Source organism: Barbus barbus (genome assembly GCF_936440315.1).
Source record: "Barbus barbus genome assembly, chromosome: 14".
NCBI classification, from domain to species: Eukaryota; Metazoa; Chordata; class Actinopteri; order Cypriniformes; family Cyprinidae; genus Barbus; species Barbus barbus.
The window spans coordinates 13858329-13885333 of NC_136742.1; the positions used below are offsets into that span (position 1 = coordinate 13858329).

Below are 27005 nucleotides of genomic sequence, written 5' to 3' on the forward strand. Positions count from 1 at the left end.
CCCGAATTCTGGGAATCGTCGGCATCGGCATGGTTCGCCCAGACTGAAGCGCAGTTCGCGTTGCGTGAGATCACCGCGGATACAACAAAATTCTACTATGTTGTGTCAGCTCTCGGAAATTCAACGGCATCCAGAGTGGTGAGCCTTTTAACAAATCCTCCGGCAACTGACAAGTATACAGTGCTCAAGGCCCACCTGTTAAAAACGTTTGAACTGTCGGACGCTGAGAGAGCCAGCAGGTTTTTTTCACTTCATGGACTGGGTGACAGCAAACCGTCCGAGCTCATGGACCGTATGCTGGATCTTCTGGGCGAGCACAGACCAGATTTTCTTTTCATCCAGCTTTTCCTGCGTCAGCTGCCTTCTCAAGTGCGAGCTGCATTGGCCAACACCACAATCACTGACTGTCGGAGCCTGGCTGAAGAGGCTGATAAATTTTTCCTGGCGAGTCAGGAACATTGTGTGGCCGCGGTTTTTCCCGCGCACGTTGCTATGGCGACGCGGGACGACTCCACACTCGTTGCGGCAACCACTTCTCGTCGGCAGCAGCCTTCTGGCCCCCAACAGCCTTCGGGTTTGTGTTTCTACCATGCAAAGTTTGGAACCAAGGCTACCAAATGCCGTTCACCATGCAGTTTCGGCGGTTCGGGAAATGTCAGGGCCGGCGCTCAGCAGTGGCCATGAGCGTCGGCCGCATAGGCAGGCTGCTTTTCATCCGCGACAGCATCTCCGGACGCCGTTTTCTGTGCGACACGGGGGCACAAAGGAGCGTCCTGCCTGCATCCCGTCTGGACATGGCGACCGACAGCCACGGCCCTCCTATGGAAGCTGCCAATGGTAGCCCCATCCGCACATATGGAACGAGGTATGTCGAATTGTGTTTCGGAGGACAGCAGTTCGGCTGGGATTTTGTTACAGCAAAGGTCGCCGTGCCCCTCCTCGGCGCTGATTTTTTATGCGCACATGGACTGTTGGTGGATGTAAAGAACCGCCGTCTGGTTGACGCCGTCACGTTTTGTTCTTATATGTGCACGCTCAGCGAGTCCGACCCCATACGACTGTCTAGCATGCTCTCAACGTCCGATGATTTCCACCGTCTGCTTGCCATGTTCCCAGCCCTCACTCAGCCCACTTTTTCGACATCTACCGTGAAGCATGGTGTGGAGCACCATCTCGCCACTACTGGTCCTCCTGTTTTCGCTCGAGCTCGGCGCCTCGACCCAACCAAGCTTACCGTGGCAAAGGCTGAGTTTGCCAACATGGAACGCCTGGGCATAGTACGCCGATCCGACAGCCCGTGGGCATCACCCCTCCACATCGTCCCCAAACCTGGCGGCGGCTGGCGCCCGTGTGGTGACTACCGGCGGCTTAATGAGGCAACGGCACCTGACAGATACCCTGTCCCAAACATACAGGACTTTTCAGCACACCTGGCTGGCAAGGTGATTTTTTCCAAGGTGGATCTCGTCCGGGGATATCATCAGGTGCCGGTACACCCACTGGACATTCCTAAAACGGCAGTAATTACGCCATTTGGTCTATTTGAGTTTCTGCGCATGCCGTTCGGCCTGAAAAACGCCGCCCAATCTTTTCAGCGCCTTATGGACTCTGTCTTGCGGGAGCTGCCTTTCCTTTTTGTGTACTTGGATGACATCCTGGTAGCGAGCATGTCCAAGTCTCAGCACCTGGTGCACCTTCGGACACTTTTTGAGCGGCTTAGCCAACACGGATTAATTGTCAACCCCGCCAAGTGCCAGTTCGGTCTCTCCACTATTGACTTCTTAGGACACAGTGTCACTAAGGATGGGGCAGTCCCTCTCCCATCAAAGGTGGAGGCAGTCACACAGTTCCCACGCCCGCTCACTGTCAAATCCCTGCAGGAATTCCTCGGCATGGTGAATTTTTACCACCGCTTCATCCCTCGTGCCGCTCAGCTCATGCTGCCCTTGCACGAGGCTTTGAAAGGTAAACCCAAGCACGCTGTGGACTGGACTGAGAGCAGAGTCGAGGCTTTTGCTGCCACTAAGGCAGCCCTAGCGAATGCCACCATGCTGGCGCATCCTTCTCCTGCCGCCCCTATTGGCATCACCTCGGACGCCTCGGACTACGCTGTCTGTGCTGTCTACGAGCAGTGGGTAGGCGGGGCCTGGCAGCCGCTGGCTTTCTTTAGCCGTCAGCTGCGCCCCTGTGAGCGGAAGTACAGCACTTTCGACCGGGAGCTGCTGGCTCTCTACCTCGCCATCAGACACTTTCGTTCCCTGCTGGAAGGCCGACACTTCACTGCTTTTGTGGACCACAAGCCGCTGACTTTTGCCATGGCCAAAGTGGCTGAGCCGTGGTCCGCCCGCCAACAGCGGCATCTGTCCTACATTTCCGAGTTCACCACGGACTTGCAGCACGTTGCCGGTAAGAACAACCGCGTGGCGGACTGCCTATCACGGGCTGTGGCAGGGGCAGTCCATCTGGGTTTGGATTACAACCGCATGGCGGCGACTCAGACCACAGACCCGGATGTTCAAATCCTGAGGACCTCGACTACAGGGCTGCAGATCGAGAACGTGGTTTTTGGCGACGCCGGCGCCACGCTCCTGTGTGACGTCTCCACAGGTAGTCCGCGGCCGGTTGTTCCCTCGGGATGGAGACGACAAGTTTTTGATGCCATCCATGGTCTCTCCCACCCAGGTTCGAAAGCGTCACAGAGACTGGTTGCGGCGAAGTTTGTTTGGCACGGCCTCAAGAAGGACGTTAGGGACTGGGCTAACACCTGTGTTGAGTGCCAACGGGCCAAAGTCCACCGCCACACTAAAGCTCCCTTAGAGTTGTTCCCTGTGCCTGAGAGGCGTTTTGACCATGTAAACGTGGACCTGGTTGGTCCTCTGCCTTCCTCTCACGGTTTCACATATCTGTTAACCATGGTTGACAGGACTACCCGCTGGCCTGAGGTTGTGCCGCTGACGTCAGTGGCATCAGTCGAAATGACACGGGCATTTATTGGCACCTGGGTTGCCCGTTTCGGCACCCCTTCGGACATCTCCTCTGACCGAGGCGCGCAGTTTACGTCTGAGCTATGGAATGCCGTCGCACGGAGCCTCGGAGTGAAACTCCATCGCACAACCGCATATCACCCGCAGGCTAACGGACTCTGTGAACGTTTTCATAGGTCGATGAAGGCTGCCCTGCGTGCCAGCCTCAAAGACGGTAACTGGGTCGACAAGCTCCCATGGGTGATGCTGGGCATCAGGACGGCACCAAAGGAGGATCTTCAGTCCTCATCCGCGGAGCTGGTTTATGGGCAGCCGCTGCGGGTCCCAGGGGATTTTGTCCCTGGCATTACGGTTCCCTGGTCTGCTTCTCTCCAGCGCTCTGCTCTACTGGACAATGCGAGGCTTTTCGCACCTGTCCCTACTTCCCGTCATGGCCTCCCTCAGTCACACATCCCCGCTGGGCTTCAGGCGGCTGGTTATGTTTTCATTCGCCACGACGCCCACAGGGGGCCGCTACACCCGCCCTACGAGGGCCCATTTCGGGTTTTGGAGACAGGGGACAAACATTTTGTGGTGGACAGGGGCGGCAAACCGGAGCGATTCTCCATTGACCGCCTTAAACCGGCTCACTTGGACGTGGCTAGGCCCATTGACCTGGCTCAGCCCCCACCACGCGGACGACCTCCTGCTCTGCGCCCACCCCTTGCCCCCCTTACTCCCAAGCCATCTCCACTCCATGCCCCACACACGTGTAATGACGGGACTCCGCCTGCAGTGGGGTCTCCTCGACCTCCGGAACAGCGCAGCCGTTGTGGCCGACTGATACGACCACCTCCCCGTTGACGGTTTTATTTTTTAATTATTTTTTTTCTCTTCTGATATGGTGAATTCTGGGGGGACGTGTGTAGTGAATGTGACATACATAATTCACCTTTGTTATTAAGCGTAGTTCTACATACTGTTGATTATAAACGCAGCACTTTGTTCTTAGTGTGTTATTCATTACTACAGGGATCGCTGTCCCTTTAAATGGCGTGGTGACGTGGACGCGGTTGAGCGTCATGTTTTTCTCTTCTGTGTTGTACCTAAAAATAAATGACACACGCATTCGTGTGCTCAAAGTGAGAAGTTGCCACTTGCGATTTATTGCAATTTCCACACATCCTTTAATAATTTATTTTAAAATCTTGCTGACCACAAACTTTTAAATGGTAGTAAACATATTACAGTTTTTTATGCTCTTACTGTTACTGCTGTTATAAAACTAATACTTTGTCAGACTGCAGTGGAGATAATTGCAAGAAAATGCCTGAGAAAAGTTCAAAAACAAATGTCTCTTTGTCCTGTTAGGTTACACACATTCAGACTGCTATTCATTTCAAACCTTAAAAAAAAATAAATGAACCAGCCTAAACTTCACATGCATCCAGAGCGACAGTCTGTTTTGGCCCAAGGTTGTCTAAAGCTTAGCATACTTACAATAACAATAAATAACAAATGCCAGTAATTATTTTTAAAATTTAGTTTACAGATGTGCTGAAATATTAATTTCATAAGGCAGTAATGCCAACCTCCTACTGTATATTGCCATATTAAGGGCCCTAAAACCTTCTTGATGAATTAGGGTACATGGTCCTTGAAGGCTCCAAGTCCATCAGAAGATTAAAATTATTAGGTGTTTGTGACCTTTCTGAACCAAAAGCTTTCTGCTGGAGCAAACCCAGTATTCTGACTCATCTAATACCCACTGCCCTTCCTTATTTTTCTCCTCCACAGGACGAGAAGAATCAGATGATGACGACAAATGTCTGGCTAAAGCAGGTGTGTGCAGCAGGAAAGTTAATATGTGGAATGGATAAAAATTTGTAATGATCTGACACCGTAAATTAGAGCAAAATTGGCAAAATGATTCAATAATAATAATCAAAATAAAATTGGCAGATAAGTATAATGGTGGCAGACTTTTTGTAGTGATTTAGTTTTTAATTTCCTGAACATTTGTGGCCTCTCGCTCAGGAGTGGAATGACTATAAACTACGCTGGAAGCCTTCAGACTACGACAATGTGACTTCTATCAGGGTTCCGTCAGAACTAATCTGGGTCCCGGATATAGTTTTGTACAACAAGTGAGTAACAATTTATCTGAGCTAAACAACACTCATAAATCCCCACAAGTTAAATGCAAAGAAATCAAGCCAGAGTGTAAGATGTTAACTGTTTAGTGCTGTGTAGACTGTTTTAAATGCCGAGTTGGTTCTCAGAAGCGCACAAGTAGTGACATGATCTATAAAGTGTACTGTATGCAACACATTGCAGTTGCACTGAAATGAACTCACACACTTCTCTAGACTGCCAGCCACTGTGGCAGTGGGTGGAGCTACACCAGCCTAGATTCAAAGAACACTCCATAGGCAGTTCATACACTGTTTAACTGCCGAATCATTATTAAAACAAATCTATCCTGTCTGAAAGACTTAAAACAGTCAATAAACTCCATGTAAAAGGCATCATTTAATGATATAACAGCTTATAAATAATTAACCACTTATCGATCTTATCTACTGTCAGTCCTTGTCTTGTGTTTCCCCTCCTCTCGTGTCCCTATTTGGCCATCCTCGTTCCTTTAATTAGTAGTTAATGTGTCCCCAGCCCTGCATGTGATTGCCCCACACCTGTTTCTGTTCTTCCTTGCTAATTTCCCAGTGTTTATAAGCCCTGTGTTTCCTAGCCCCTGTGTCCGGTCATATCGTCATTGATGTTCGTCTCTCCCCAAGCTCCTCGGCTCATTGTGTGTGTCTTCAATAAAAGGGATTATTGATACCTCCACGTCTCCGCGCTCCTTGTATCCCGAGAGGGAACGTGGCATCTACCACTCATTATTTGTTAGTTTATTTTTTTTAATACTTCATTAATCCAATTATTTATCTTAAATGTACAATATGTCATATAACTAAAATAACCCAATAACCAAAGTCCTACAACCAAACTGTGTGCATGTGTAAAATTTGGAACATAATAATAATTGTTTGTTTATTTGATTGGTCTTATTTTTTATAAGTAGGGTATGGGCGATATACCGGTAGACACAATTAACTGGTAGAAAGTTGTCAACCGGTAGAGATTCTGGACTATCACCTCTATCGCGGTTACACCTTCACGTGACATTGCTGTGCTATGTGGACACAAAAATGTATCGTTTGCACACGTTTTTCAGTTTTGCGGTTTAAAAACACTTTTATGTCAAATGCCATCTTTGCAAGTATCCGCCTGAACACTTAAGTGTTCTTAAGTGAAAGCTAACAGCTGAGAAAGAAAACACATGTGTAACGGTATATTGGATCCAGGCAGCTCTTAAAGTGACAGCAGTCTAATATTCCTGGTGTCTGTCATTCATGGTAATCAAACAGAAAAGAGACTGCTTTTGCCTAAGTCACTTTTGTAACTATAATAAGATGAAAATATATTTAATTTACACAGTAAAAACATAAGCAGTGTTTTTATTTATTTGATTATTTGATTACTTTATTCAATCTATGTAGCATTTATTGTATATTTGTTCTACCATGGTCTTTTTGTCCTATTGCTTTTGATTTGTTTCTTATTCTCTGGCTGTTTACTTGTCTTTAGTGAGCTTGAGTTATTATTATTATTATTTTAGGCTAGTATTATTTTTTTGGGATATTGACACTGGTGAAAAGAATTAGAAATGTCAATGGTATCAAATATTTTGATTATCATGACCTTATTTAAACCAAAAATAACTAAATAGTTTGTGAGATATATTGTTAAATTACTCATATTGTGATATTAAATTTTGGTCATCACCCAATCTAAGGCTTTATTAATACATTTATTTATGTTTTGTGTATATCCAAAATGTGTATAACCAAACTGTGCTCATTTAATTTAATATTAAAACATAATATAAAATACATAAAAATGTAATAAAAAATCATATTCATTGTTACAGTCATTGTAATGGCAAACATGCAAGTTTTAATTGCTTTGAAGCAAATTTTAAAATGTGTGAAAATTTATTTTGCTGAATTGTTTGATGCATGAAATCATTTCACTGCTTTTCCAGTAGTAAAATTACATCTGATCAAATGAATGTTGTTCTCCCCTTCAGTGCAGACGGGGAGTTTGCGGTGACCCACATGACCAAAGCCCACCTCTTCCACACAGGTAAAGTGCGCTGGGTTCCACCTGCCATCTACAAGAGCTCATGCAGCATCGATGTCACCTTCTTCCCCTTTGACCAGCAGAACTGCAAGATGAAATTCGGCTCGTGGACTTACGACAAAGCCAAGATCGACCTGGAGCGCATCGAGAACACAGTCGACTTGAAAGATTACTGGGAGAGTGGCGAGTGGGCCATCATCAATGCTGTCGGCACCTACAACACCAAGAAGTACGACTGCTGCCATGAGATCTACCCAGACATCACCTACTTCTTCATCATCCGCCGTCTGCCGCTCTTCTACACCATAAACCTCATCATTCCCTGCCTGCTCATCTCCTGCCTGACAGTTCTGGTCTTCTACCTCCCATCAGATTGTGGTGAGAAGATCACGCTGTGTATCTCAGTCCTCCTCTCGCTCACTGTCTTCCTGCTGCTCATCACAGAAATCATCCCCTCCACCTCGCTCGTGATCCCGCTCATTGGCGAATACCTCCTCTTCACTATGATCTTCGTCACCTTGTCCATCGTCATCACCGTCTTCGTGCTTAACGTCCACCACCGCTCACCCAGCACTCATAAGATGCCCCGTTGGGTTCACTCAGTCTTCTTGGATTTGATCCCACGGTGGTTGTTTATGCGCAGACCTGCACCGGACAGCCGTCGCAGGCAGAAACTCCTCCTCCTGCAGCAGCAGAGCCAAGGAATGACATCACGGGTGCTTGGACCGGCAAACGCAACCCTCGGTACATCTACCAGCTGGCTGAGAGGGGAGGACGAGTCCCGCAGACGCTTCTGTTATAAGGACTTAGAACTGGGAACGCTGTCCTCGGCGATCTCGCTTTCACTCCAAACCCCCTCGCCCTGCCCTCTCGCCTCGACTCCACCTCCTCTACAGAAATTTGGCCCCTCCTGTAGACTGGAGTTGGGCCTGGCTTCCAGGCAGCTTGGTGGTAGAGTTAATGTCACACAGCGGCCTGACAACATGATGCCAAACAACCCAGGGTTCCCTCTGTCCCCCAGTGTCCTGCAAGCTCTGGAGGGGGTTCACTACATAGCAGACCATCTGAGAGCAGAAGATGCTGACTTTAGTGTAAGTTTCTTTCAAATTCTCTAACATGAAAAATAAATCAATTAAAAAAATTACAGTATTTACACTACTGTTCAAAAGTTTAGGGTCATTTTTGTTTTTTCAAATGTTTTTGAAATAAGCACACAGGTTGCATTTATTTGATCAAAATACAGTAAAAACAGCAATTTTCTAATTTTTCAATTTTCTTTCCTATTTTAAATGTTATATGTTTTAAAATGTAATTTATTCCTGCTGGCAAAGCTAAATTTTCAGCAGCCATTACTCCTGTCTGCAGTGTCACATGATCCTTCAGAAATCATTCTAATATGCTCATCTAATGCTCAAGAAACATATATTATCAAAGTTGAAAACAGATGTGACATTTTTCAGGAATCTTTGATGAATATAAGTTATTTGAAATATAATTTTGTAATATTCTAAATGTATTTACTGATATTTTTAATCCATTTAATGCAACTTTGCTAAATAAAAGTGTCAATTACTTTAAAACATTTTATATTTAATATTTATTTTTTTATTTACTATTTATTTATAAAATAATTGTAACCTATGGCTTTTAAGCTCAAATGTGGCACAGAACTACAGCCTGTTCAGAACAATTTTCAACCTTCGAGCAATGATTTGTCAAGTCAATGGAAAAGTTAATGACAAACTTTTATTAAAAAATAAGAAGAGAGCCACAAATAAAAGAAGTTTGTTTATGAAAACAAATTTCTTGTTCCTCTTCATAGTAAAAAGTGCACACTAAAGAGATAAAGTGTTTTGTGGGTATATATTTGAGTCTGTCTTGGTACCACCCTTCTGATATGACTTAAAGGGATAGTTTTGTTATAAACTTTACTTTTCTAGTAACATGTTGTGTTACTGCTATAATAATGCACTTGATTCTCTTATCTCTTCACACAGGTAAAAGAGGACTGGAAGTATGTTGCTATGGTAATAGACAGAATCTTCCTATGGATGTTCATCATAGTGTGTTTGCTGGGCACAATCGGACTCTTTCTCCCGCCCTGGCTCGCAGGCATGATCTAGAAAACCCACTCGTGAGTACACTCTTAAAAATAAAGGTGCTTCACGATGCCATAGAAGAACCTTTTTGTCTAAATGGTCCCATAAAGAATCTTTAACATCTGAAGAACCTTTCTGTTTCACAAAAGGTTCTTTGTGGCGAAAGAAGGTTCTTCAGATTAGAAAAAGGTAAGAGAGAGATGGTTCTTTAAAGAACCTTTGACTGAATGTCTCATTGTGGAACCAAAAATGGTTCTTCTATGGCATCGCTGTGAAGAGCCTTTTAAGCACGTTCATTTTTAAGAGTGAATATTATATGAACAATAAGGACTTCTAACGTTTAGGCTTCCACAGGAAGAACCAGCATGGGGACACAACGCCCCTTCTAGCAGGGAACATCACGCATGAGATTGCGTGCTGAGATTTCCCAGATGCATGTTTGACATCAGGATTGTGGCATCAAATACCTGACATTTACTTAGGTCAGATATTGAGAGGAAAGCCACAAATTAAAGAAGCTTGTCTATGAAAACGCTTGTATTTGAATGTATAACCTTAAATATTATTGTAAAAATTAAAAGTGCCAACTGGAAGGAACTACACATATTTAACTGATTATACGAATAAAAGCACTGAGGTTGCTATTTCTCATGTCTTGTTACTCTTCATATCAAAGAGTGCACACTAAAGAAATGAGACAAAGTGGTTTGTGGGTATGTGTGTGTGTTGAATCTGTCTTGGTACCAACCTCCTGATATAATTTAAAGGGATGTTTTGCCAAAAAATGAAATGTCTGTCATTTACAGTACTTACTTATTTATGGAACCATTTAGACAAAAAGGTTCTTCTATGGCATCGTGAAGCCCCTTTATTTTTAAGAGTGTACAGTGGAAGTGACCAAAACCAATGTTCTTCAAAACCTCTTTTATGTCCCAAAGAAGAAAATCATTCATACAGGAATGGAATGGCATGAGGGAGGCTAAATGATGACAGAATATTTATTTTGGAGGACATTTTCCCTGTAATACAGACACAGATATAAAGACTTAGATCCGTTATGTCTCTCTTGTTCTGTGGTGTATTTGTAAGTTTACAAGTAACAACACATTTTAATGTTGTTTGCAAGCATAAAAAGCATATTTGTCCATTATGTGAATCTCTTACATTGTTTTGGTCTACAATTTAAACACATTTAATAAGACAAGCTGTCCAGATGAATGTTGCGTCATGTACTGTAGGGGATTCAGCAAGCTATGTTATTAACATTTGTACATTTGTAACAAGACTTTTTTTCAAAAGAAAGTCTAGAATCAAAGTAAACAAAAATGTTTGGGGGGGGGGGGGGGGGGGGTATTCCAGAAAGTAGGTTAAGTAGATGAATAAGTAAACGAATAACCTCAACTTTCAGTTCCAAAACGAGGTAACTTTTAGGTTAAGTAGCTATAACAGCAAATTCTCTCAACATAATCTGCTGTGGATCTTATATAAGGCAAGGTTATTATTTCAGAGGTATTAGAACAAAGCAGCATTTATTTTATTTTACTCAAATTTATTACCATCACACACATTATGAATATGCATTCAAAATGTGTTTTTATTTTTATACAGGACATTTTTATAATGTATTTTTATTATAAAAATACCACACATTACACCAAAAATGGAAGGAAAATGGCTAAAATAAAACTGCAAGCACAATTTAGTTTTTGTTCAATCAATCTTACATATACAAATTTATGTATTAATTTTTTGTTCACAGCAATAAAACATGCTGATTAAATATGAAAAGATATCAGATGCATTTTTGGAACATATTTCTTTGGGTTAATCAACCAGTTCTGGGTATATGTGACTGTAAGTTAACCCTGCTTTCTGGAATACCCCTCTGACTTGCTTGGGTTTCTAAATCATACATGTTTACATGAAGCACTTAACATGATATGACAGCAGTAAACAGCTGCCTGAATTTCTATTGGCTGTTTCATGTCTCACACTATATTGTTGGATTTGCACTGTTACTGCACTGCAATCATACAGATGAGCATGTCCCAAGATGCTCTTCTAGTCTGTCGGTGAGTTTGGGTCCTGAGGTTTGGGTTTGGCCAAGTTTGAGCGCACTCGGGCCTGGTCTACAGCATCTAACAGGTTCTTGGCATCCATGGCCAAAGAGTGGGCCGCTGCCAGCATCTGTTTCTTGCACACTTCCTTCAGAGAGGTGATGGCGTTCTGCTGGGCCATACGCATCTTACTGATGAGCTCAGCCAAGTCCTTATTCAACAACTTCTGAGTGCCTTCGATCTGAGAGAAACATTTCTACACTTATTAAAATCTCAGCTGGAATGGAGGAGATTAAACTCACTTATAGCGCCACATTTGAAGTATTTCAAGTTTTACAAAAACGTACAGACATTATATGAAATCAGGTTGCAGAAACAGATTCAAACAAGGCCAATACTACCTCTGTTCTACAGGAAACATGCAGAGTTGGTAGTATATCATCCACACTGTTGATCAGATTTCTTAACGAGAGTCCGACAGTCTGTAGACAAAAATGTTAAATTGACAGTATGTGAAACTATGAATGGAAATATTGCTCATAAACGAAATCAGATTTAAATCAAGGCTTTTGTTTTTGTCACCTTGACTGGAGAAATGTAATCGGTAGACTGCAGTGTGTTGATGTCGTTTTTCAGCTGCACTACCACTTTCACTACGTCCATGACACACTGGTACACACTGTCCTCTGAGCGGTCCAGCTCGGCTGTAGGTGTAGGCTGAAGACACATGAAACTGAATTATGCTTCCTATCATTGTACTAGGAAAGTAGTGTCAAATATTTAACATGCACAACCTGCATACCGTACATACATGTAAGACTAGTTCTTACCTGCATTGCAGTTCTGGGTGGTTTTGAAGGAGGTTGACGGAGCTCAGCTTTAAGTGATACAGGATACAGTCAGTATAGCAGGAAATGTTAATATGGCACAATAATTATATTAATTTTCTCAACAAATATTAAAATGCTATTAATTCTTTAAAATTTGATAAAATTATCAACTGTAGAATGCAGAAGACTTACCATAACTAAGTGGTGGATCAGGTGTCTGATAATAAATAAATAAATCATTATTGGGGTTGTATCTGACCATTACATTTTATAATTTTTTAAAAAATACATTAGATGCATGAAATGAAAATGTTATTGATGAAATGTATGTAATAAAAATACAAACCTCAGGAATACTTGTGTCTTCATGAACCATTGGGTCCTGAGATAGAACAGCAAGCATGAAATGTGCATTATAACTAATGCTAAAGGCAAACCTATATTATCATACATAAGAGATTGGTAAATAGTATTTCCTTCTTACCAGAAGCTTCTCCTCCTTCTTTAACCATTTTGTGTCCTCCTCCATCTGTTCTTTCTGCATCTTCAAAGTATCCTGCATGCGCTCCTTCTCTACCTGCCACAGCCGTTGAGCATCTTCCTTAGTGGTCGGCCCGAAACTAAACTCACCCTCCTACCCCATGCACACACAGAAACTTAATTATTAAAACAATTTAAAATAAAATCAACTAAATAATAATAATATTAAATAATGAAAATACATAAAAAATAATAAATTAATAGTGGAAGCAGAAAATTTTATAATAGGCCTAATTTTACCCCAAGACTGCGGCGACGGGGTGGGGATGTGGTTATGGCGAGGATGTTAGTTGAGTCCACAGGTGACTGGTAATCACATGGGCTGGCCAGGTCTGGTGAACTGGCACATAAAGCCTCATTTAACTGGTGAAAATAACAGCAGAACATATCAAATTAATACACCATATACCTAAAATATAATGACTTTCATTAATTATAATGTATATTATTTAATAAATTATATTTAGAAAACATATTTATAAATGAATATACAATTAAATATCAGTATTCAAGGATTCTATATTTACAAGAACAATTTAGTGCTTAGTGTCTTGATATTTAAACAAAATGAACACACTACCTGAAGATGAAGGCCGACACCAAGGGTATTTCCAAACCGGCTAGTATTGACTCTGGAGGGCTGGAGGTGTAAACAAAATACACTGACTGTTAGGCCTGGTGTGCTGTTGTAACTGAGTGTAAGAGCAAACAAACAGTGTATGAAAGGTGACAGCTACTTTTGGTGGAGGTTCACTAATGTTAAGCTTGGGTTCCAGGATCCGGGTGTTACGGGCTTTGTCTCTCTCTCTCTCCACCTCTAACTCCTTCTCCATTTGGTGGACATCACTGTTAAAAAGAGCGTGTTGGTTAAAATTGATCTTTTTGATCAAAGAAATAAAATTTCAGCCACTTTAGCCAGCTAATCATGAGTATGTTAGAATAAAAAAAGATTGCATATTAAAAACATTGATTACACCACTGTGTGATTTGTAACTCAGGATCATCAAATTACAGTGGGTAATATTAGGCTTTTTTTTACAAATGTTTTTACAAGATACAGGGCTACATTATTATAGGGCATGAAGGGAGAAACCTAATGTTGCAGGCTAGTTCGGTGAAGGTGGGTCTCTCGTGGGGATCGTAGCTCCAGCAGCGGGTCATGAGAGAGTACAGAGCAGGAGGGCACTGCTCAGGTTTGGGCAGCCTGTTGCCCTGTTCCAGTTGGTTAATCACATCACGGTTGTCCAGCCAGTGGAACGGCTGTTTACCTCGGCTAATAATCTCCCACACGCACACAGCTGGATGGGATCAACACGAGAGGATAAGTGAGAGGGAAATTACATGGAAGGTTTGACAGACTTTTGTGCATTCCTCTGGTGTTTAGGAATATCATATGATCATATACAGATAAGTAATTGTTAAAAGGATAGTTCACCCAAAAATGAAAATTGTCATCATGTACTCACCTTCAGGTCATTTCAAACCTGTTTGCATTTATTTCTTCTGTGGAACACAAACGATCAAAGAGTTTCCCACTTTTTTTGTCAGTACCATTCTTCAAAATGTCTTCTTTTATTTCCCACAGAAGAAAGAAAGTCGTACAGGTTTGGAATCACATGAGGGTGATTTATACTTCAGTTGCTCTTTTCTGAAAAAAGGCTAAAGCTTAAGTAACTGTGTTGGGATCATCTGTCCATGACTTTCTCCTTACTTCAGTACTGATGATGGTGCATCTGGAGGGGCAGCACTCTTATGTGAAGCCATCAATCAGAGAAAGCTCAACATTCACAGAACATGGCATCTGAGCTCCAGAAACAGAGGGCTCTCTGTCTGTCCAGTCATGTGTTATTTAACCAGTGTTTTAGTGAGGGGCTTCAGAAATAAAATCTGTTGATGTCTCAACCCCAGTATTAAGAATAATAGTAATTGAAAACAAATATAAACTTCAGTACAGAAACTTTTACAGCTGTGTTTTATATCAACATGATTTTTGTGCCAAGAAATTAGATTAAAATGAATGGGCAAATTGTAAAAAGTTGTGACGGAAATGAGAGTCAGTTATTGTGTGACAATTTGTATAAATTAAGTTTAATAGTGGCCCTGGAGTGCTGAATAATGTTTGTAAGCACAGGACGGTTAAGCATGCCAAAACTGAAAATTGGATTCATAAAAATGATTTATGTGCCCTGTGAGAATTTTACGATGACTAATATAGAGGCACGACGGCAATTTTAGAAATACTGGTTTCTGAACACCATTTCAGACTTAAAATATAGATAAAATATATATGCTCAAAATTTTGGCAATATTAATCAAACAAGCGAGTGTCTGTCTAAATTAATGCAACAGTGTCATTGTTTGGTACAATGGACATGTCGAAATCTGTCGATTTTCTTCTATTCACTCACCAAACATCCACACATCACTGGCCGTGGTGAAGCGTCTGAAGTTAATCGATTCAGGAGCCATCCACTTGATTGGTAAACGAGTAACAGATGCTGCAGACATAATGTAAGGTAATGAGAAATTGCTATGCTTGTTAAACGGAATATAAAAAACCCAACAAAGAATACTTTAGAGGATTTTATAACGTGACAGAGGAGTTAAGATGGAATGATGAATCATAAAATGATTAAACAAATTATAACTTTTATGAGTGTGTAAAACAGCTGAGGTATAACCTTTGTAATATTCTTCATCCTCTATGTATCTGGAAAGTCCAAAGTCACCCAGCTTCACCGACTCCGGTGTGGCAACAAGCACATTTCGTACAGCTATGTCTCTGTCAAGCAGATCACCACAACACACACAACAAATGAGAAAAATAATGACATTTTAAATCCATTAGACCACTAGTGAAAATGATTCTGTTTTGTAGCTTTGTCCATATTAAATGTATATTATCAGCATAACAATTTGAGTGAAAAGGTGGTTCATTTTACATCATAATTGAAAAAAACATACAAATTTCTGTTTATTTGCAGGCATGGTCTCAGACTTTTCCACCCACTGTGTGCATGTACTGTAAACAGTTTGAGTGATTTCCAAGAATACTCGTTCACAAGTTCACACTTACATATATTTAGCACGAGTAAGGTAATGCTTATTTGGCAAGTATGGTAATGCATAGTTGGCGTGCTGTCCTGGGGAAGGGCTCCGAGCTCGGAAATGGCCCGAACCCAGAGTACAAATGAATACATTTATTCAATTAATCAAAAGTTACAGTAAATAACTTTTTAATGTTATGAAATTTCAATTTAATGCTATTCTTTTAAACTTTCTATTCAAAGACTCCTGCAAAAATGTATCAGTGTTTCCACAAATGTATTAAGCAGCACAACTGCTTTCAAAATTGATAATAATAAGAAATGTTTCAGGAGCAGCAAATTAGCATATTAGAATGATTTCTGAAGGATCATGTGACACTGAAGACTGGAGTAATGATGCTGATTATTCAGCTTTGCCATAATTACATTTTTAAATATATTACAATAGAAAACAGTTATTTAAATTGTAATAATATTTCACAATAAAATAAATGCAGCCTTGGTGGACATAAAAAAACTTTCAAAAACATAAAAAAATGAACCAACCCCAAACTTTTGAATGGTAGTATATATACCACATGGGTAATAAAGAATGAAAAATATTGAAGTGCATGTCACACCTGTGGACCATGTTCATTCCCTGCAAGTAAACAAGCGCTTTGCAGATCTGTAGGCTGAAGAGTACCAGAGTTAGATTGGTCAAACTCTGCTGACTTTTTGTCAAGTACTTCCCCAGCTGTGAACACAAAACAAGAATTTTTAGTAAATATATATAAAAAAAACTTATTAAAGTGAAGCATTACACATACAGGCAATACAGCTAGGCTTTGCGCTGCCCTGAGATGCATTTTTCAGACCCTATGGTGGTTTCTTTAGTTGGTTTATTAAATCATGCACATGTTTGAGTTCACCACTAGTTGACTGCTCAAGCTAGTCATTCTGTACTTGACAAGACGCAGTGTTGTTGATTCATTTAATACCGAACTTCCTGTGAGTTTGTAAACAGTTTATGACTCTTTTACAGAGCCTGTAAATGTTAATAGAGCCATATCTATGGCATTCGCTTAATTTAGTTTGCTAAATCAATCACAGCGGTTCTGGCAAACGAAATTACACTATGGATTGAAAGGGAATTTTATTGATTTAATTTAAAAGTTACGTAAACCCCTCTATCTCATACAATATATTACCACCCTCCACAAAATAATCACTCATAGTGACAACATTATTGGTCCTGCAATTTTCCAAATGACGTGTTTTGACATATAATACAAATAAGAGTGATAACATCCAGCATCTGGGCTGTTGTTTACCTCCCCATGCTGACACAGCTCCATGACAATCCATACTGGGGCTTCCTCAATCACTCCAATCAGTCGCACTATGTGTGGATGGTCCAGGTTCTTCATGATAACTGAATTCAGATAAAAGTTACTCATTATTATATTTTTATATTTTATTGTTTATTTTTGCTACTTTTCAAATGTGTAATATAGATCGTCTCAAAATCTGGGACCCAGATTTTCTTAAAATATGAAAATTAAATTAAATGATGTATTATATAAAACTTCAAAATTTATAATGTGAAAACTATTTATTAGTATATTATTGTATAATTTTTAAGACTTTCTGCTACTGCGTTATTTCCACCACAGCCAACAATTTAACAATTTTGCCACAATTTTGCCACAAACTTTTGTCAAAAGTTAATTCACAGAGACAACAGCAGTGGTTCTCAACCTTTTTGACCAACTGTCCACAACTATATCTAATCCCATGACTTTTTAACAGTTGATTATTTGTGAGTGTGATTTATTTGATAAGGATAAACAATTTTAATCTTTTTCCTCACAGTTTCTACAAAACAAAATATTTTAGCTGCACCTGGAATATCTAAAAAATTATATATTCTTTATGAAAATTACCATAGTGTTTTCAGATTTTATTCAATCACTTTTTCAAGTAGCAATCAAATTTTTTAATTTAGGCTTCCTCATATATCATATAATATAATACTGTGGGAATCTTGATTTTCTTGCGCATAATTTCTAATCAAGCTGTAATTTTGTCAAATTATGCAATCATATTTATATAAAATACACAAAATTACAGCTATAATTTTAGCCTTAGCAAGTCAAAAAAGTGTCAAAATATTTCAAATGTTATTTCCACCACAGAATGTTATTAAACCCAATGCATCATTTGAGATATGCTAGAAAAAAAAAAAAAAAAAACGGACACTTCAGAAAACAATGACAGAATTCTCTGGTGATTGATGAGTATCCACACTCGCTGTATATACACAAATCTAAAAGTCCACAGTTACAAAAGTGGCCATAGTTGAAGAAACATCTATTGATATTAATAGGCTATAATAAGTACCCCAGGTTTTCATTTACGTACCAGCTTCACCCACGAACTTCTCTCTGACATCAGGTGCACATTCCTTACAGGTCTTCACTGCGACACTAATCTTCTCCCCATTCTACCCAAGACAATTAAAAATATTCTATTAAAAAATAAAACTAATCATATTAGCAAAGTCACTAATGATGAAATTTGCTAATGTTATTGTAAGACATCTAACACCATTAGGCTAAATGTACTGTAAAAGGAAAATCCAGATTTGACCTGCAAAATCATTTTAGTTTTCATTGCATCATCACATGACTACAGTGTCTAGTACTGCTTGCCTTTTTCTGGTAAACTCCTTCATGAACCTCCCCAAAGAACCCTTCACCCAGCATACGTTTCAGGATAATATCTTTCCTGGACAGTCCAACCTTTGCTATTGCAAAACACATGAAGGGCACATCAGTATAAACAATAATGAGTAAGGGCACAATTGTACAGTGATACTGGCCCTGAACACATAAAAAAACAAAAAAACAATTCCCATATATACCAGGTGGTGGTGGCTTTTCATCTGGGATTTCACAGTATATATCAGAGTCTGAAAGATAGATTTGATGTTATCATATTGTCCTGAACTTATTATCATAATACAGCATGTATCAAGCTGAGTGTTTGAATTGGACTGTAACTAGAAGGTCTGATACTCACTGCTGTATCTGAAGCTTTCTGTTTTGTTCCTAACAGCAGGAAAGAGTGAATAGCAATAAAGATAGTGAAACAAAGTATTTAAAATGTACGTACAAATCCATTTCACATTGTGAATTATTCCATGAGAGGTCACTTTAGAGATATAGCAATTAACAATTATTCTGTGTTGTAGTCCTGAGGAGAAGAAAACAGAGATAGAGGAATGTTGATGTACTCACCCGGAGGGAATTTCAGGAAGAGAGTTGCGCAACTGCACACCTAAGACAGCGAAGATAAATCTCAGTTTGCAATACAGAGAAATATGGCAATCCCCAAACTCACATTAATCACAAAAGACAAGATTCAAAATGCACACAATTCAGAAGAGTGCAGCCATAAACTCAGCATTTCAGAAAACGTCTAGTCATTTATCTCATATTTTTTCCAGATGACAAGAATTTAGAAAATAAATAATGATCAATCCTCTGGAAGTATAGTTCATACAAGCTTTAACTCTTTTAAATGACTCTTTGTAAAATGACTATTGACATTCACAGACATACATTAATTGTGGCTTACCTTTTGGAGATTTACTTTTATTTGGATCAGCTATCAAAGATGAATCTGGGTGGTTAACCAACCGACAGTAGCCATCGATAAGATCAGCCATGTTCTCTGCAATGGCCAGAGATGCCACACTGATGGAAAGAGGCTAGGAATGGAAAAAAAGCCACGGCTAGTTTACCACAAGAGTGGCATTGTGCATACGATGTTTAACAACCTAATACTGAAGTGAGAACGTTCTCACCTGTTTGGCACCCTCAATTTCGATAAGTAACAATGTTCTGCCATCACTCTGTGTGTTATACTTGATACTTCGGATCTGTTTAAATTCAGCAAGGCAAACAGCCTGGGGAGAGTAAACGAGCATTAACTTGAAACAACATTTGGACAATGACAACTAGCACGAAAATAAGGAATAAATACTAATTGGAAATTAATTATGAAGTTGCTCACGGTGGAGTCTGCTTTGGTACGTTGCCGAATGCCTTTGGGACCAATGACTAAATCCACTGATAATCTCCAACCTTGCTGTGTAGATTAAGAGGGACTTCAGTATATTCAATTTAGTACATTAAATCTTCCACTTTGAATAAACCCCAACATTTTTTAACACCTAAGTTGGAGAACTTACCACTAGCTCACAAGGAAATATTTCCTCGTCAAAGTTGGAGAATTCCCCATAGGTCTCGAAGAACTTGATCATACACTCGTCCTCCTTTAGTAATGCATACTGCTGAAACGTTTGCTGGATGAGCTTCCTGAGTTGCTTGGGCTGTTAAAACCAACATTTTACAGTTTAGATGTAGAATTTCAGTGTGCCAAGCTCTCATAAGCTGCCACTTTTTTATTTTATCAGGGTCCTGATTTATTTTAGGGTTTATTTTGACTGGCTAGCTGCATATTATCCCTTACTTCTCTACATTTTCTCCATTCATTTAAAAAAGATTACACATGAACAAATCTGAATTTATGCTGGATTTAAATGTTTTGGTAAAAAGTTTGCAATTGAAAAAAACAAAAACAATAAAACACTGAACACAAACAACTTACAACTTCAATTTTAACTCTGGAAATTGCCTGTTAAAGGAGAAGATAATTTCCAGAATAAAAATTCTGATAATTTACATACCCGAATGTCATCCAAAATGTTCATGTCTTTCCTTTTTCAGTCGAAAATAAATTAAGTTTTTTTTGAGAAAAACATTCCAGGAATATAATGGACTTGAATGTAGGCCAACAGGTTGAAGGTCCAAATTGCAGTTTCAAAACAGCTTCAAATTGTTCTACACGATCCCAGCTGAGGAATAAGGGACTTTTCTAGCAAATTGATCTGTCATTTTCTTAAAAAAATAAAAATTTATAAACTTTTTAAATGCTTGTCTTGCTCTAGCTAAGTAATGCGCGTCCGCGTCTTCATGCATTAAGTAAGCATTACATTGGAAACGTCACGCGCGGTTAGTTCTTCATCTGTGTACTTTGGTTCGAAACAGTAGGGTAGGGCAAAAACTTCATCTCGTTTTCTCCTCCAGCTTCAAAATCGTCCAACATAATTGTTTTACCTGTTTTTGTAAAGGGCATTTGGTTTTCTTTGTACATTCATTTTGTAAACACTGGGTTGGTACTTCCGCCTTCGTCACACATGCGTGATAATGTAACGCGTGAGGTCGAGCTAGTGCAAGATGAGCATTTGTGGTTAAAAAAGTATATAAGATTGTATTTTCTTGGAAAATGACAGATTGTTTCGATAGATAAGACCTTTATTCCTCAGCTGGGATGGTGTAGAGAGCCCTTTGAACTGCAATTTGGACCTTCAACCCGTTAGCCACCATTGAAGTCCACTATATGGGGAAAAATCCTAGACTGATTTCCTCAAAAACCTTCATTTCTTTTTCGACTGAAGAAAGAAAGACATGAACATCTTACATCACATGGCGGTGAGTAAATTATCAGGCAATTTTCATTCTGGAAGTGAACTTCTCCTTTAATAAAATAATGGCACCACAGAAAAGTGGAAAACAAATCTAACCTTCATACTGTCAGTAAGTCCCTTAGGAAAGAACAGGTCCAGACCAACATCTTTTCTAAATAAAAAAGCACCATATTAGCAAACATTAGAAAAATCCCCTTTTTAAAAAGTACAAATGAAAAATACAAACTTACTCTAGCAAGTCAAAGTTGGACCTTTTCTCTAGACCTTTGGCATTCATGTCTTTACAAAACCTCCTGAAAGACAGAACAAACCATAGATGTGATGCAATGCTCTGAAATTACCTCACAATTCAATAATATTTTGTACCTAGAGTAATGTAAATTGAATTATTGAATAACTGAACATTGCTCATTTTAGTTCTGGGAAAACTCTGTTTATAGCATTGGAAAGATGTACTCAGTTGCTGGTCATGAAGTCCTGCAGTTACACTGGATAATCAGACAATATCAATAAAAGAAAACAGACTACGCTTTTTGTTACCTGATCTCCAAACAGCCCAGCTGAAGTGCCATGCCGTCGCTAACTTTGCTAGCATGATGCTGCATGTAGTCACAACGCACCTGCCAGAAGATGAACAGTATTTACATGAACTCACTAAACAAAACATAACCACATACAACCATAGACAGGAAGCAAATCTGGAGATGTTTGCTCACCTGTTGATAGAAATACAAAAGGAACGTCCTGTCCTCTTTTAACCTCTTCATGAAATCAGTGGGAATGTAGCGAATCCTAAGATCGTATCTGAAATAAAACACATACGCACATTTATGAAAAGTTCAAATAATGGCCAGTATATTGGTGATATGAGTCAAGAGTGACCACCGTCATTCTCCCTCACTTCCACTCCGCCTCGGCGTGATGGCTCTCGTAGCGTTGCTCAACCTCTCCAACAGTCAGATCTGGATGAAGCCAGTGGAGCTCCTCAGATTTGAGGTGTTTGAGCCTCAGCCCAAAGCATCCTGGGTTTTGCACATTTGGGCCCAAACGCCCACTGTTCAGAATAGACTGGATGATAGTCTGATGGATAAGCAAAACACCAAGTGTTCATTCATGGTATTCCAACATTTGGCATAATATTACCAGAAAAACCATAGTTCAGTTTTTTTAGTCATACAGATTACCATTCAAACTTTTGGGGGCAGTAAGATTTTTCAATTTTATTCAGCAAGGGCTCATTTAAAATAACAGCAAAGACATTTATAATATTACAAATGATTCACATAAATGTTGTTTTTTTGAACTCCACAAAAATATTAAGCATCATATCTGTGTTAAACACTGATAATAAAAAAAGTTTATTGAGCACTAAATGCATATTAGAACGATTTCTGAAAGACCATGTGACACTGAAGACTGGAGTAATGACTGCTGAAAATTCAGCTTTGCCATCACAGGAATAAATTACATATTAAAATATATTAAAATAGAAAAGAGTTACTTTAGTAGTGTATACCTTTATCTGCCATGAGCTGTCACATTTGACCAGTTTGAAGTTTTTGCTGAGGTTGTTGCTGCTGCTGAAGCACACTTTGATGATCTTCACAGGACCGCCAACTCCAACAGGACCCAGGTCAGGGCTTTTGATGCCCCCATCCCAATCCTGTGTGGGTACCTTCCAGGAAAGGGTGCTTGCATCACTCGCCATGTCCTCAAAGATATCCACACACCATTACACAATCATCTCATCTAGTAGTAAGGCCAGTTTGGAAAAACAACAACAGGGTTTATAGTTAACTGAACCATGCGTTGCATGTGCGAAGGCATTTTGCATTAATGGCAACGTATATAATACTTTTATACACTTGTACTATTTTGTCTAAATAAATTAAAAATAAAACAAAAAGCAGTCATTTTAAAGGAGAAAAATGGATTTATGCATCACAACATTTTAATTTATAGCATGAAAATAGACATTCATTTTGAGATTCGTTAAAGATTACATTTAACAATTACTAGTGTTTTTAAAGATTAACTTTAAGCGAGGGTTATACGATGGCATAGATCTACACATAAAAATGAGGGAAATCAGCATGAACAATTATATATACAATATCAATAGATACAATACATTTAAAAACTCTAAACTCTACCACAGGTGCATCTAAAAAAATGTGAATATCGTGAAAAAGTGTTTTTTTTTTTTGTAACATTTCAAAAAGTGAAACTTTCATATATTATAGATTCATCACATGTAAAGTAGAACATTTCAAATGTTTTTTTTGTTTTGTTTTCATTTTGATGATTAGAGCTTACAGCGCATGAAAGTAAAAAATCCAGCATCTCAAAATTTGAGTTTCATTAAATGACCATCCCTACAGTATAAATTCCGGGTATCTCTTGTTCTTTGAAACCACAATAATGGGGAAGACTGCTGACTTGGCAATGGTCCAAAAGACAATCAGTGACACCCTCCACAAAGAGAGTAAGTCACAGAAGGTCAATACTGAATGCAGTGGCTGTTCACAGAGTGCTGTATCAAAGCATATTAAATGCAAAGTTGACTGGAAGGAAGAAATTGGGATGACCGCAAGCTTGAGAATACTGTCAAGCAAAGCCGATTCAAACACTTGGGAGAGATTCACAAGGAGTGAACTGAAGCTAGAGTCAGTGCATCAAGAGTCACCATGCTCAGACGTCTTCAGGAAAAGTGCTACCAAGCCACTTCTGAAACAGAAACAATGTCAGAAGCCTCTTACCTGGGCTGTGGAGAAAAATAACTGGGCTGTTGCTCAGTGGTCCAAAGTCCTCTTTTCAGATAAATCAAAATTTTGCATTTAATTTGGAAATCAAGGTCTGGAGTCTGGAGGAAGACTGGAGAGGCACAGATTGCAAGCTGCTTGAAGTCCAGTGTGAAGTTTCCGAAGTCAGTGATGATTTGGGGTGCTGTGACGTCTGCTGGTGTTGGTCCATTGTGTTTTATCAAGTCAATGCAGCCGTCTAACAGGTGATTTCGGAGCACTTTATGCTTCCATCTTTAGCACTTTATGCTTCCATCACAAGCATTATGGAGATACAGATTTCCTTCAGCAGGACTTTAGCACCTGCCCACAGTGTCAAAACCACTTCCAAATGGTTTGCTGACCATGATATATCACTGTGCTTGATTGGCCTGCCAACATGCCTGACCTGAACCCCATATGGAAACTATGGGATTTGGTCAAGAGGAAGATAAGTAACATCCGACCAAACAATACAGACAAGTTGAAGGCCGCTATCAAAGCAACCTGGGCTTCAATAATGCCTCAGCAGTGCCACAGGCTGATTGCCTCCATGCCACGCCACATTGAAGCAGTAATTTGTGCAAAAGGAGCCCCCATCAAGTATTGAGTGCATAATTAAACCTACTTTGGAGATCTTGAACATTTCTGTTTCGTAAATCTTTTTTTTATTGGTCTTTGAGAAAATATTCAAATTTTTTGAGATACTGAATTTTTAATTTTCCTAAGCTGTAAATCGTAACCATCAGAATTAAAACAAACAAAAAACTCTTGAAATATTTTAGTTTGCGTGCAATGAATCTAAATATAAGAAAGTTAGCTTTTTTTAATTGAATTACAAAAATAAAGACCTTTTCCATGATTTTCTCATTTTTTGAGATGCAACATATAGTATGGTACCCATATAATGTGCATAGCTATTAGACAACCTAAAACCTTACCAGATTCAAAAGCCTTCACATACCATTCACCTACGTCAACGCATCCATTTAGACCAAAGTTTACACTGTTTGCTCACAGTGGTTGTGTTTCTGTGCTCAAATAAATATGTCTCTCACACCCATGCGATTGTATTTAGGGAATGTTTTTGATTTGCAGTGTGGTGTCATTCTGTTTAGATGGTGTCTGACATAAAATCTAAAGGCACAGCAAGATGCTAGTTCATGAATGTATGTATGTGAGTGCGTGTTTCTGTGTATGTATTCCCTTTTAGGGCTTGTCTTGCTGTGTTGTTTGCCTGAAGCAATGAATTCCTAGAAGTAAGGCTACATGTCTTTTTTAACTTACTCAAGCATGACTCTATTCCATTTGTGCACAGGCAACTGAAACAGTCTTGTGCAATGCTTGCTTATGACAATACCTTTGTGCTAAATAATGCAAGATTAATTATAATCCCTTATTGTTACTATTTTAAAATGTTTCATGAATGCCAAGAATACATGTCTTGGTTTCGGTTTTAAGCCTTCTTTTAAGTGACTAATCATTTGATTACACAGGACTAAAGTTTCAGTGTCACACTTGAGTAAAGCGGACATTGTTTTGAAAGTCTGGTTAGTTAAAAAAAAAGTAAATAGTTAATCTAGCACAGATAGCAAGTATGTGGGATTTGACCTCTAGAGGCTATAGATTTTGCAAGCTAACATCAGCTCCGAGCTATAGAGCACAAAGAGAATAGAGGATCAACACAAGGGAGGAGCCCTACATATGAAAACAGATGTATATTTACCTGGGAAAAGTATTTAAATGTTAGATTCTAAAACAACAAAGATGCTACAGATTTTTTGTAGTTAAATTTTATGTGTCTAACATTTTTATTAGACATTCATAAGTGATCAAATTATATATAGTTATATGTTTTTTATACATATATGCCCTGACCAGAGCAGGAACCAAATAAATAAATAAATATGGATAGACACACTTGTGTTCTGTTCATATTGTTTTATATAAGTTGATGTTCTTGTTGATTTCCCCCACTATCATCTCTAAGGAAATAAAATACATATGCACCTATATAATGCTTATCTTTTAATTATATAATAATCCTCCTCACCCAAAACAGGCCAAATACGGAGGTCCTGCATTGCCTTGCAGTTATCGTTTATCAAAGGGTGAAATACTTAGTTAAGAAACTGACAACCTTAAACTCATTCTTAAGACGAAATAAACACTAGTTAAGGCAGACCTCACTATTAAATCCTCGATAGCAGGTTTCGTGGACAGACTCTCCACACGCTCTATATGGAGACTCTGGAATGCGCGTGCACATAACTGTACCTGCGCAGACTTGCCCTCCCAAACACACATATAGCTTTCGTATATAAACGCAGGTAAAAGAGTTTTAATATACAATTATGTCTTTTAAGTAATATTATATCCATATATTACGATACATTTGGATCATTCTTGAAAACATTACAAGTTTTGTGATTTTAATGAGTGAATTATTAACAATTTGGTGTGACTATTCATGTAAAATAAAAGTTAGTACGATATTTCGGCCACCGCCATCAACCCTGTATTCATTTAAATTGCTCACTAACCTTGCGAAGTTGTGCTCTAGGTTTTTTCCTATTTCCTTAAGGTTCCCAGGTCAAAGTCCAGCTCTCAGACTCAGGTAAACAGAGAGACTGCTGCTGAAGCCACTCCCTTCGCTTGAGTGTGTACTTCCTATTCTTGCACTGCCTTTATAGGTGAGAGCAAACGGTCACCACTAATAATAACACGCTGTCATATACACACATTTGATTAGAAACTGCGTCTAGTTTGCAGACAGATATTTCATGGGAAATGCTCAAATGGCAGGAACAATAATAACAATAATAATAAAGTCAACCTCATTTTCCAAAATTTGGAACGTTTCCATCAAAAATATTTTTTTACACACACCTTGGTCATTTATTCGTTGTTTTTTAGTCACGACTGACATCCAGTGGCCACCTATAGGAAC

General features: G+C 39.4%; 2 protein-coding genes across 2 annotated transcripts; one reads left to right on the forward strand and one right to left on the reverse strand.

Moving 5' to 3' along the window:
* Window positions 1-4766: 4766 nt before the first annotated feature.
* LOC306879805 (neuronal acetylcholine receptor subunit alpha-2-like) lies at window positions 4767-9300 on the forward strand. The gene is made up of 4 exons (XM_079432998.1): window positions 4767-4805; window positions 5001-5110; window positions 7114-8257; window positions 9164-9300. Exons 1-4 carry the CDS (start codon window positions 4776-4778, stop codon window positions 9287-9289), a joined length of 1410 nt encoding a protein of 469 aa, XP_079289124.1. The 5' UTR covers window positions 4767-4775; the 3' UTR covers window positions 9290-9300.
* Window positions 9301-10246: 946 nt separating this feature from the next.
* On the reverse strand, window positions 10247-26718 carry LOC306879981 (protein-tyrosine kinase 2-beta-like). Its single transcript, XM_079433214.1, has 31 exons — window positions 26599-26718; window positions 22792-23024; window positions 22177-22355; window positions 21992-22079; window positions 21816-21895; window positions 21506-21568; window positions 21372-21426; window positions 19977-20117; window positions 19799-19873; window positions 19590-19691; window positions 19361-19493; window positions 19021-19060; window positions 18803-18831; window positions 18645-18692; window positions 18433-18527; window positions 18143-18224; window positions 17053-17153; window positions 16360-16475; window positions 15374-15474; window positions 15101-15190; window positions 13786-13990; window positions 13430-13538; window positions 13273-13332; window positions 12933-13055; window positions 12637-12786; window positions 12499-12534; window positions 12345-12369; window positions 12153-12199; window positions 11905-12039; window positions 11724-11804; window positions 10247-11563 (listed from the first exon to the last, which is right to left on the reverse strand). Exons 2-31 carry the CDS (start codon window positions 22981-22983, stop codon window positions 11327-11329), a joined length of 3018 nt encoding a protein of 1005 aa, XP_079289340.1. The 5' UTR covers window positions 22984-23024; window positions 26599-26718; the 3' UTR covers window positions 10247-11326.
* Window positions 26719-27005: the final 287 nt, after the last annotated feature.

What these genes read in the sequence shown, in the direction of transcription:
- LOC306879805 (XM_079432998.1), top strand. Translation starts at nt 4,776, where the DNA reads ATGATGACGACAAATGTCTGGCTAAAGCAG. An exon ending in CAAATGTCTGGCTAAAGCAG is followed by an intron (nt 4,806 to 5,000) that starts GTGTGTGCAGCA and finishes CCTCTCGCTCAG; the next exon opens with GAGTGGAATGACTATAAACT. An exon ending in GATATAGTTTTGTACAACAA is followed by an intron (nt 5,111 to 7,113) that starts GTGAGTAACAAT and finishes TCTCCCCTTCAG; the next exon opens with TGCAGACGGGGAGTTTGCGG.
- LOC306879981 (XM_079433214.1), bottom strand. Translation starts at nt 22,983, where the DNA reads ATGGCGAGTGATGCAAGCACCCTTTCCTGGAAGGTACCCACACAGGAT. An exon ending in CCCGTCGCCGCAGTCTTGGG is followed by an intron (nt 12,787 to 12,932) that starts GTAAAATTAGGC and finishes TGCATGGGGTAG; the next exon opens with GAGGGTGAGTTTAGTTTCGG. An exon ending in CACCCAGAACTGCAATGCAG is followed by an intron (nt 12,040 to 12,152) that starts GTAAGAACTAGT and finishes ATGTGTCTTCAG; the next exon opens with CCTACACCTACAGCCGAGCT.